The following is a 12,995-nucleotide window of genomic DNA, read 5'->3' as shown; positions in this document are numbered from 1 at the left end:
CTTTCACTGCTCTTCTGCACCTATCTGACCTGCTACAGGTACCACTTACCAGATGGCATGGCAGGCGCACATGATGCATGACAGCCTTGAACACCTAATCATTTCCTTCTGCACCTCTCCTCTACACACTGTGCACATTTCGTCCGATTCCGATTACTCCTTCTGGGTGTTGCATTTTTAATGGCGAGCAGTTTATATCAACTTTCACTGTCAATGAACACTTATATTCTTTCTTCTGAAACGGACATACTAATTGTGTAATTTTCAAAAGCTGCTGTTTTCTGGAAGAAATTTAGCATTTGGTGCAAGTGATTCTGGGTTCAAAAACCTGGAGTGGACCCCCAAAATTTCAGTGTTGAGTGGACTTTGAAGAAAACCATACAATACAAAGCATAGGGTCTTGGCATGCTGACAATGCATTACTCAATGGAAAGATGCTCGACAGCCCTTGACCTTTGTAGCAATAACTAAGGCTCGGATAATTATGTACTAAAAAAGCAGTAAAATATGTATTTAAAGTAAGAAATATTTAACATCAAAAACATCATATGACCATCATTTCCATCCTTTTTTAAACAAATTGCTCAGCATATCTCAAATACAGTATCAAAAATTAATATTTTACATATTCCTGTAATTTTTCCAACACAAGATTCTTCTAACAGTAAGGAAGAAAAATATGTTTCCTTTCAAATGCCATTGCATAATTGGGCTTTGTATTTATATTGTTCTTTCCACTTCGCACAAAATAATGATGCATATTGCACCATTGGCAAATATTCCACTATGTACTCAGTGTCCAAGGCATCAGATTTATTGCCACCACTTAGCACCCTGTTAATAGCTAAGATAAGATAACTAAGATTGTATTGTACCCTGGGTTATCCTGCCAAATGGTAGGCATCCCAATTGTTGTCAACAGGACTGTTCTGAGCTATACATTCCACCATGTATTTATGCAATGATTTAAAATGTGTATTAAAAATTAAAATGCCTGTAAATATATGTATTTATGAGTAAAATATATCCTTTAGAGTGCACAGTTATAGCCTTTATTAGGCATGAAATGCCAACATTTCACTCATTTGATCTGAAGGTTTTAACTGAAAAAAACATGTAATTACGTAATTGTTGGGACCTATTTATAACAAATATGGCAAATTTTGTAAAATGAATATCTGGGCATCATAAATATAACCACATCATAAATCTTGAAAAACTACAATCAACTGCTAAACAACAAAGATATAATTATGTCACATACCAATACATTTGAAAGAAAAGAATAAAACTTAATCATATTTTAACCATAACATAAAAAAAACCATAACTCTACATTTAACAATTGGGAAAAGAGACACAGTAGTATATAAATATGGGCCACTGCACTGCCACCATCCTCGTTGGAACTCGCTGTGCTGTTGCTTGGCATGCATCTTTTGTTTGGAGAACAACAAACAAAAGATGCACACCAAGCAACAGTATAGCGAGTTCCAACAAGGATGGTGGCAGTGGCCGCTGAAATTAATAGAACAAAGAAGAAAAAACAGTTTCGCGGATAAAGTGAATACTAGTTTCTCCATATTTATAACTCTACAATTGGCAGCTTACTAATCAATTTTCAATCTCACCACAGAAGTTCCCAGTTCTCTGGGCATGGGTGTTCTTTGCGAGTGTCCCTTCATAAATTTCATCTAATCATCACTCATCCTCATCATCATAGCCAAAAGTAGCAGAAAAGCAATGTAAAATATCAAAAATACAACACAATACATAACTACAGTTCAAAGCTCAAGAATGGGTTGAAAGTACAAACCTGCAACTAAGTTTTTATTGAGGTAGTCTGTTAACCCTGCTTCTTTTGCCCATTCCCTGGCTCCTTTTCCAACCAAAAAACTGGAAACAAATACATGCACATGAAACTCCTCATTAAAGTCAATGCCATACATAATCCATATAAGTAGGGACATAATGATTAGTAGAGGCCGGATTTTAAAGGGAAGTCCTTTTCTATTTTTCAACACGGATCATGGAATATATAACAGCAGTATTGCTAATTATCTTCCACCAACAAGATTACATGGTGTTGACTTCCCTCTTAGCCCACATTCCCTTTTTTCAAACATTTTTCTTTCTGGTCCCTTTATTGACTGGTTTTTCAGCCTACATTCCTTTTTCCCCTCTTTTTGAAAAAAACATCTTCCTTGGTCCCTTTATTGACACGGTATCAAATATTATGTATGACTGTTTTTCCCCTGAACAAAACATTCAACAATTGTCTATTTGGTGCAGTTTAGAGTTGGGAGTACATTGCAGCGATTGTTGAAACAATGTGATCTGGGCTTACGCAGCAACAAACGCATTGTAAGTGGTATGCCTGTTTGGTTGAAAGTGTACTTATCTGCTAGATTTAGACTTTTATTGTGAATTTTTGAGGAATAGTTTTAACTTAACTGTGTGACAGTGACGATAGTATTGAGTGTCAGTGAAATGGCGAAGCCAGGTATAAGTAGCAGCTATGGAACGAGGTAAATATTGCAAGGATGATTTAATCAAAATGAATGTTAAGATTATTCGCTATACTTTACCTTCAAAAAAAGGAAATGAAAAAGGACTAGTTTATTTGTGCACTCACTAAAAATATGATTTTAAATGAAAGCACAATATATACCATTCATATATGAAATTTAATGTATCCCATTTTATATATGTATGGTATAGTATATTGCACTTTCATTTAAAATAGTACTTTAAGTGGAGTGCAAAAAATTATAGTCCTTTTTTCCCCTTTTTAGAGATTTTTTTTCCCTTTAAAATCCAGTCTCTAATGATTAGAAAATTGTACACATACTAATTTACCAATACTGAAGCCGGAAAGTGTACCAAACTGATATTAAATATCCAATATTTGTGACCTCAATGGTTCATTCATCTCCTCAATAAATGTACAAGATCTGATGATTTCTAAGTTAGTTGGAAGAAATTCTGCATTGATGAATAAAATTGTCTGTGTTGATAAAAGAGTCAAATTCAATTGCGTTTAAATGAAGATAATTTATTATAGGAGTCACTATCCATTTTTCTTTAAATTGGAAAAACTGTAAATTCGTTAAACCTTCTATGGATGCATGGGATCAAGTACATATCCCAGCACCACATGGCAGAAAATAACGTGTTTTTGTTCATTAGTATACACGTGAATACTCAAATTAAAAAACAATATAATCCATTGTTACTATAATTAACAAGCAGAGTTTGAAAAAGTCATTTGTGTCCCTCTGAGTATTATGGGATATATGTTATTAAATTGGGTATACATTGGTTTTTTACGGTGCTTCCCTCCAAATTTGGTCCATCTAGCACCCATAGAGTGGACGCTAGAAGCGAAATTCTGGTAAAATATTTTCAACAAACTTTGCATGGTTGTAGGAATGTACCATTGCTACATATTGCATTTTTTCATTCACTTCCGTCCGCTATAGGTTAATTCTATATAATATACCTATGTATTTACTTACACACACAAATTAATAATCTGTGAATGGAAATTTTAAAATTATATGGCCTTTAGGAACAACTTCTTTAAATTGGTGATTTCAGTATAATACTTTTTCCTTTGTTAAAATTTATTGAATTTTATTGAATATAGGAAAAACATTTCTGTTACTGGAAATTCAATTTTATTGATATTGATATTGAATTTAAAATTTTGGGAGCGTCAGCACTTAGGCTATTTTGCTCCCGTCACATTATACGGGGGCCAGCCCCTTATCATTACAAATAACAACTCTAGCGTTGCATAACTAAAAATGTTAAAATGTTCTGACTTCTGTTAAAAGCTAAGGCCGTAAACGGGCACTCAGCACACACAAGGACAACAAACAGGACAACACACACAAAATTATACTGGTCATAGTGCCAGTCGCCAGAGCCTCGTTAGTCTTTAGTCCAGGGTGCACTACGTGGAAGTGAGGTTGACTTTTGGGCGCCTACGTGGAAGGTCACCCCTTACACCCCGAAATTCAATTTTAATAAATAGATAAATACTGATGTGCAACGGTGCTTATGCCTTCAAGGTTTGATGTGATGATCTCCCTAATCAACACCAATAAGCTATTACCAATTGATTCAGTCCAAATTTACTGGCTGATGCTGAGGGTTTCAGCCTGTTGATGAAACAAGCAAACTTGAACATTAAGGACAGACTTTGGAGTCTTTTTCCTAGAACTGGACAGACAAGTGTTATATGTTGGTCCAGTGAACACTGTCACGTTGCGACATCTTTGCCTGATGCATTCCACGTAGCAGGAAGGCTACTTTGCCAATTGAGAATGATCTTAGAATGCATTTCCAATCTTTTATCATATTTCACCCAAGCCTCACATCAATATATGGAGTGGTGTCTATGTGGATTAGATGCTTGGATGAATTAAACAACTCCATGATGCAAAAGCCCTCTGAAGGTGAAGTGAAGGTCACACAGCTTTTCTTTGGGTGCCCTATGGTCAGTACTACAACATTCAACAATCTTCTGTGAAAGGTGGCAGACAGTCACTTTTCCTACGACAGTTACCCTACCTGCCTACGGGTTATATGACACTAGACAATCACCCAGAACTTGTACAGAAATCTAACAAAAGAAGCCCCTAAATTCAGTTGCAGTTGTTTCTACGTACCAAGGCGGTACTCTCCCGCATGCTAAGCTCTGGCCCTGTTTCTCACAAAGATGGCGAGCGATAAGGACAGGATTAGACATCCCGGGAACTGCTCCCACAGCACCGAAGTTAAGAGTAGCACCATCCATCACGCTGGCATCACACTCAACTTTCCCATGCCACGTGAGGTTTGAACCATAACCCGCATTTGTAAAGGAGGAATTCTCCAGAACTACTGCAGCTGCAGAAACGGCTTCCAGAGAAGAGCCCCCTGATTTCAGCACCTGCATTCCCTGTAAAAATACACACATATATATTAGATATCTACAAACATTGATTAACTTTAAATGTAAAAATTATCCGAGAGCTAACATTGATATATTGGTATGGAAAAGTATCAGTTCAAATTCAATCACCAATACCGGCCGACAATTTACCAATGTCTGACGGAATCTGTAACATGCTGCATGACACTTTTGCAGCCGAATATCCTGGAATTTATTCATAATTTTGTGGCAGTATTTTAAAGTTGTTGTATGTGAATTTATTTTAAGTAAGACTGGTAGATTGGTTATCATATAATCCAGTTCAAATACAATACTTAAAAATTAACATTTATAAATTAGGCATTCCATGAATAGTGGTCCCACTTAATGAACTAAAATTATTAGTGTGTTTAATTGAATTAACGTTTAAATGTTTGTGAATACATATAATTTGATATTTCACCAACAAAAATTATTAGCATCTGTAACCTATGTGCTTCACAGACAAATGAAGTCAAATTTTGCTACTGTCGGAGTGGTTACCAACCGACACACAAAGCTCACGACTCCGAGGAATGACCACAGGTGAACTTCTCATTCACTCCAAAGGAGCGAGCAGTTCACAGTTCCAAAGATGGAGTCCTTGAAAAGGAACGACCCATAACTAGTCATTACGAATTCTTGTAGGGAAGTTAGAATGCATTTTGCAGCAGAATTCCCAGATGTTCCTGTTTCACACAGAGACAGTGCTCGAAAACTTGTGAACAAATTTAGGGAAACAGGGTCTGTTATAGATAAGACGAAGGATTAAATGGCATGTGCTTACGGAGGAGAAACTAGATGACGTTGGAGCACGATTGTAACATACTCCTCAAAAATCCCCCCAGTGCCTTGAACAAGAAACAGACGTCCATGACATTTGGGTGGTGAGCTACGAAGCTTTTAAACCTGAAGCTATACATTAGAAAAATTTAAAGAAAATATCAGGAGAGAAATTGAAGTAATTTCGGAAGAGGAACTGATACATGTTAGTGAAAATTTCCTATAAAGATGCCGTAAATGTGTGGATGCATTAGGACATCACTTCCAACACCTCTTGTAACAAGGTACATGTTCATTTTAATTGTAACTATCAAAGTAATTGTATGAGCTTTTATCATTATATAGCAAGCGGTTCCAGTTACACGGATGTTGCATCCAGTTTGCCTGCAGATGCATTCTTACTTCCTGGCATGCTAGCCGCCACTCCACGGCCAACTGGGCCACGAAAAACACTGTAATTCTGATTGAGACAAAATTTGGTAAACAGCATCCTAAAAATTTAACATATCAACTCTCTTGCAAAACAATTTTTAGCTATGGCAGCTTAAATAGCTTCCAGTCAGATAAGTTAAATTCCCTTACAATACATGGAAGCACAAATACTACAATTTCCACAGAAGACACACCTCCCTTTGCTTTCACTACAAAGCATCAAATTTCAATATTCCCACTTATTCAATATTAAAAATAAAAATTAGAACATTAGGCTTATAAAATAATAGAAAGCATTCTAAATCATCAGAAATACTATTATATTTCAACCAGGTATGAAATTATCCTTTTTGCCTTACCTCAATGCATGCTTTGCAACATATTTTCTTATATTCTTTCTGCAAATCATCTGCATGGCAACCAGCACCTAGAAATACAATGAATTTACAATTACTGGTAAGTGCTTTAAAAACTGGAAAAATTATAATTAATGACAAACATGCTTATAAAATAGATCAAGCACATACACACAACATAAAAACCTGACAGGATACCAATGAAGTTGTAAAAAAGATATAACATTGGCAAGATAACTTTATGCATGTTCAAAACCAGACTATGACAGATAAGTACAATTTGGCACTCACATTAACTCATTGCTATGTATTGTACTTAGATAAATATCTGCTGTTCAGGAACCCTAGATGGAGGTATAGAGGTAGGGTTGTGAAAAAAAAAATGTTTTTAAACCAGGTTTCTTTGGATTAAATGGAGAGGACATATATAAAGCAGTAAAATGCCTCTTTCCTGTTTTAATGTGTTAGGCCAATGTTGTTTGAAGCAAGTAAAATAATATCTAAATGTTGAACCAGATAAAATATACAAGACTTAAGTCTTACTAATACATTCACGTAAATTTCTACTTTCTGTAAAATTACTCCATTCCCCCAAAATTTGAATGTTTTAAACAGTGTGGCATAGCCTATGTATTGGCTCACAAGGATGGAGATGGACCATGTGATGACCAAAACCTTCTGTGATGTAGCATTCACATTTATGACTCATCCTAACCACCAAGCATAAGCATAATTATACATGGAAGTAACAAATAGGGGTGTGGAGGATCCCGAAAAGTATGTACCAGGGGGGGAGGAATTCCCATCCCGATCCTGACTTCGGGAAATTCCAAATGGTCATGTCTAAAAGTGGTTAATTCTCGGTGTTTTCTGCATTGTAAGTGTCTGAAACTTCTAAGAATTGTTAATTGTTATTCCAGAAATGTAAAATTAATAATTTAAGGCAAAATAGTGTGTACAATTCGAGATCTCAACAGTGTCGGGAAATTTTGAATATTTCCCTACTGTTTGGTCAGGAAATTGTAAAATTTTCCCATCCCAAAAGTTGGGATTGAAAACAATTCCTGTCCCACACAGTCCTAGTTACAAAAAGTTTAATTTCTTCCAAGTCAATGTTTTGTATGGACTATTTGTTTGCTGCACTTCCCTGGATGTCTCTGAAGAAAACCTCTTCATTATTAGGTCATTCCTTCTTGAACTTATGAAATTGAATGAGGTATACAGCTATTTAATTGTGTTGCAAACAGTTTGTGCATGACAATTTCCCTGCGTTCATTTCTCTGTAATAAATGACAAACAGATAAACTGTGGCTTGGGCATTATACTAGTGAAAACCCTGTACATAACCGTGTATTGTGAAAGAATAATTATCAGCAAGTCTCACAACACAATGATTTCATGAATCTCAATATCTTCAGATTTTTCAAGTGTGATGATTGCTGAACAGCAATAAACGAATGTGTATGCAGTTGAATTAACTTATTATATTATTAACTTAAATACATATATCACAATTGCTGAAATCACACGAAAATCAGTTAAAAATTAAGTAATTATCACAATTTAACCTGTGATCATGGAGGTAACAAAAGAGGAAAAGAAAGGTTTGAAACACTGACAGGGGCTTACGTCATCAAACGTGTGCAGCATCCGGTTGTCATAGGGCAAGCAAATTAAAGCAATGGCAATTGAGCGTCGGTGAGATATTTCTCTTAAAAAATACACAATTTCCTGGTCAAATATATTCCACGATGGAAGAAAATACCTCGACGAACGTTGTAAACCTTGGAGAAACTCATTTTCGTAAGTAGTTTTTTGCATAAAATTGAAGAAATGTGTCTCCGATGTATGAAACTGTGGTACCAGTCTGTTATAGGGAAAACACATCTCACTCGCCCATTTAGTCTTTTTTACATTCGTACTTACCTATTATGCATTGCGAAACATTATTTAAGGTGAGATTTTGCTTTTTTCACTAAAATAATTGTAATTTTTCACAATGTGAGTATTTATTGTTCGTTGCTTTTTCGCTTCTGTTACACGCAATATGGCGGGCAAATCTTGACTAGCACTGTCTATCATCTGTGGGTATGCAGTGTTTCAAACAATCTTAACCGAAAAATTCCTACTTTTGTGCTATAATTTTTTTCCCGGGTTCCAAAACCCCACGAACCATGCACAGATAGCCCCACGAACCATGCACGCATAGCCCCACAAACCATTCGATTTTCCCCACGAACCATGCACAGATAGCCCCACAAACCATTCATAATTAGCCCCACGCACCATTAGGTTAGGTTCTGTTAGGTTAGGCAAACAAAGTTAAAAATTGTCGTTCTGGGAAAACAATGGTGTCGTTGGAAACACTGACCAGGGTTACGTCAACGAATGCACGGATGATTTGGTTCACATAGTCGAAGTTAATGGAGGCAAGAGATTTTGTGCATCGCAGAGACATCAATGTTGAAAAATACATGTTTTACCGGGCGAATAAATTGAACAAAGGGAGAAAACACTTCCACAACCTTTCAAAAGTCTATAGAAACTCAGTTCCGTAAGTACTTTCTCCTGTAAAATTGAAGAAATGTGTTTTCCCTATTACAGACTGTTACCTGAAACTGTTACCCTAATCCTTACCCACCTAACCTAACCACGAAAGCATTCAGGGTTATTATTAAAAATCCTAAGGGAACTAAACCTGACCCACCTAGCATGTATGGAACAAAATCATCGAACATATTGGCATCAAGAAATATATAGAAGTACTAAATGGAAGTGAAAAGTAGTGTCATGGAAACACACAGTAAGTAATTGCTAGGCCCAAGTTCCTTTTGTTTTATTGCGATTTCATCATTCTACGAATGCAATTTTTACATAGGTCGATTTCGATGTACGTCTGTTAACACATACTGCGGAGTTTTAGCGATTACTTAAGGTTTTGTTCAATATATGCTTTCGTGGTTAGGTTAGGCAGGTTAGATTAGGTTCCCTTAGCATTGAAATAAAGTCCCTAAATGCATTCTACTAAGGTTCCAATTTACTTCTACATTCACTCCCACACTTCTACGATATTTACTGTCACTTGTCGACGGACAATATCTTGTCCATGAGAAGTGCGTAAGGTAATTTTCAAGTTGTTTTTTTCAACATAAATAACTTTTTTCGAGTCCAAACAGTGCTCATTACTTTAAGCAAGGTTCACATTTCGTGTGGCAATGATCTCCAAAATTCTACAATAATTAGTCTTTGTGCTAGAAGAAATCATAAAACAATCGGGACCGTTACCAATTGCTAAAACTCTGCAGTATGTGTTAACAGATGTAAATCGAAATCGAACCATGTAAAAAATGCATACTTAACATGATGAAATCGCAATGAAACAAAAGGAACTTGGGCCGGAAGCTGTGACGATTTGGCATGGAATGACCTTGATCTTTACTAATTTCTCTTCTTGAAGTGCAAAAACGAAAGAAAAGTGGATTCATTTTGGCTTTTGTTGTCGATGTTTTCTCATTCTAACGCATAACATGTTTTAACTCATGTAGGACTATACACAATAACCAATGAAATGCCTATTTAACTGCAATAACCAATGAAATACCTATTTAACTGCAACTACTAGTTCATTACTTACCAACGTGTACTCCTATAAATTCAGTCATTGCAACATCGCTTCGTGTAAAATCTTTACTATAAAAAAATCACGATAAAACTTGTTCCATTGAACGGACAGCAATCAGCTGCGTGCTTCACAGTTGTTTCACGTGCACATACAAAATCACAAGGAACTAGTTACACAAAATTAGATTATCTACAAAGGTCTTAACTTTGATATTGTTAGGAACAATACACTACCATTTTACTAATATAAATATTGCCATAATCGCGCTTTCGCGCTAACACAACGGCATGTTTCATTTTTAACAATGTTGCCAGTTCAAAGTTCCAACCACATGTTCCAACTTTCTCGCCGCATGACTTGTGGATCACCTGCGGCAGGCAACATGCTTGTCCGTATCATGTCGGGTGTAGGGGTGTGGGGAATCCCGAAAAGTCGGAAAGGGTTCGGGGGAAAAATCCCGTCCCAATCCCGATTTCGGGAATGGTTTCCTGAATCTCGGAACAGTACGGAAATTCCAAATGGTCATTCTAAAAAGTGGTCAATTCTCGGTATCTGACACTTCTCGGAAATTGTTAGTTTTCTTTTATTCCAGAAATGCAGAAAACAAATACGGGCAAATGACGTGTAGAATTCGAGATTTCTACAGAGTCTGGAAATTTTTAATGTTTGCTGTCGCGACTTAGTCGGGAAATTGCGAATTCTTACCATCCTGAACGTCGGGATTTAAAGAATTTCCTGTCCCGACCAGAAAATTCCTTCCCGCACATAATAACATTTTATTAGCATTCAAAGTTGCAAAGAGAATAGGATTTATCCTTTTTGGGAAGTTGATTCTTAGTTATTCCTTGTGCCCTGCAACTCTGTTAAAGATGTCATAAGCTATGCTAATGAGGGCAGTGGACCTTCAAAATTATTCAGTTGCTAGGATATGAGCAACAACAGGATGTACAAAACATTTTCACATATTTTCACTGCATTTACCTCACCTCATCATGGACAAAGAATGTTGTCAGATGATGTCATGTGTAACTTTACATTAGATCCTATGATATCTTTCTCCGATATCTCAAACATTGTCAACAATTTTTCTTCACAATTGGTCTGACTGCAAGTCAGGTTGAATTATCAGATGATCTAGTTACTGTAACTGTAAGGCATGATTTCACTTCAAACTGTTCCAATATCAGGTCAACTAGGTTCTGGAACTTGTACAACTTGTGTTGTGTCATCCGTGTGTGTATGTTTGTCCCTTTATCCATTACATCTTTTCACCACTCATTCTCATCTTCGTGATTAGCCAAATGTAACACTAAGTGCATTTAAATCAACCGACTGCTGAATTTCAAAAGTATAATCAAGATTTCATGACTGGGGGTTCATCATGCTGACCACACATCACCCCGTAATTGGTTGGATAATCTTCCACCTCGGCAGTTGGTAGGTAGGCTCTGGCCCTCATGGGCTGTTCTGCCATGGGTTATTATATTACTATTATTATTAATCAATATTTCACATGGAGTGACAAGAAACTCTTGAGAAGTGATATGGAGATTTAGAATCAAAGTGGCATGGGGCACTTCACTTTAAACTGCACACAACACCTGATTACAAATTTTGTCCTCCACTCTGGAGAAAAAATCCACTATGAATACTCGATAAACAGACTGGGGAAAGATTACCAGTTCCATAAACCAAAATGACACGTGGCATGTGGAGTACTCCACTGTGAAAGGTTGTATTTGTTCAAGTGACGAGTTGACTTAGAGTTATCAATCTGACTCAAGAAAATGCAACATCAACAAGGTTCTTCCAGCGTAGCATGTTTAACCTTTCTTCTTTTACATAATGAAAATATGGCATCATTCAAATCTTTTCTATTATCTACCACCTTCCAATTTTAAAGGTGTGCTTCAGTATGAAATTTGATGGGAGTATGCATTATATTCTAGACTAAGTTGTTATATAACACATACTTTGTACCTATACAGAAGGTTAATCCGTCTATATGCGTCCGATTTTGACGTCTCGCCTACTTTAGGAAAAACCACGGGACCACCAGCGGTTGCCCTCAATGTGAGCACCATGGGTCCTGGCAATAGCCCTGCACCATAACTTCCATTGTAGGAGGCACGGTTGAAGTACAGGAACGGGAATCTTGAGCCACTCCTCCTGGCAGGCCTCCCCGAGGCCACAGCCAGTGGTGACACGACGAGATACAAGTGCTCTTTTCAATAGGCCAAACCCGCATAAATCCATGGGACTGCCATCAGGTGACTTCACTGGTATGTCCTGGAAGGGAATAGCCTGGATGCCGGTGTCTGCCACCATTTGTTGCAGAAATCTCTGTGTAGAATGAGATGTATGTGATGACAAAGTAAGTATACAGGGTGTTTCGTAAGTTTGTTTGCAACGCTTGGGAGGTGATTGTACGAGTGAAAATAAGGTGGAAAGTTCATGTAACGAAATTCCGGAAACGGCTTTGTTGCCGAGTTATTGACGTTTGAAAACGTGGGAAAATGGTTTTCCGAAGTGAATAATGGCAAAACGGGTGGAGAGAAGTCGTCGGTGTTGAGCGGTCCACTAAGAAATTGAGTACGCTCGTCAAAAAATCATGCGGCAATGTTGTGCAATGTCGGCGCAAGGGATTCCCCAAATGACGTGAACGAAGATGTTGACGGGAGTGGGGTGGGTGTGCGTTCTGCGTGAGCTGGTATCGACGAAAATTGGCATGTGTTGAATGGCACCAAAAACAAAGAAAATTTCCTGAGCGAAGGGCACCATGACGTAAAAATGAAAAAAATGAACTGTCATAGGTTGCATACCCTGAAGGGCAGATGGGTGT

The 12,995-nt window shown here is 37.1% G+C and overlaps 1 protein-coding gene across 3 annotated transcripts in view; it reads right to left on the bottom strand.

The window, feature by feature from the left end:
* Tasp1 (Taspase 1) overlaps window positions 1-11,042 on the bottom strand; it is a 35,748-nt gene extending 24,706 nt beyond the window's left edge. Inside the window, exons 1-4 of one of the 3 annotated variants that reach the window (XM_083118711.1) lie at window positions 10,859-11,042; window positions 6,535-6,602; window positions 4,677-4,948; window positions 1,817-1,896 (exon numbers count right to left, since the gene is read on the bottom strand). In XM_083118711.1, coding sequence (XP_082974837.1) covers window positions 1,817-1,896; window positions 4,677-4,948; window positions 6,535-6,602; window positions 10,859-10,928 — 490 coding nt within the window. In that variant the 5' untranslated portion in view covers window positions 10,929-11,042. Of the gene's footprint in view, window positions 1-1,816; window positions 1,897-4,676; window positions 4,949-6,534; window positions 6,603-10,165; window positions 10,469-10,858 lie in introns of those variants that run through there. The other 2 variants (XM_083118712.1, XM_083118713.1) reach the window with 2 other exon arrangements.
* Between the last annotated feature and the right edge of the window lie 1,953 nt (window positions 11,043-12,995).

The sequence above is a fragment of the Lepisma saccharinum genome, chromosome 3 (genome assembly GCF_977018435.1).
Source record: "Lepisma saccharinum chromosome 3, izLepSacc3.1, whole genome shotgun sequence".
In the NCBI taxonomy this organism is placed as follows: Eukaryota; Metazoa; Arthropoda; class Insecta; order Zygentoma; family Lepismatidae; genus Lepisma; species Lepisma saccharinum.
Note: the sequence above shows the minus strand (reverse complement) of the source record. Positions and strands in the feature narration are given on the sequence as shown.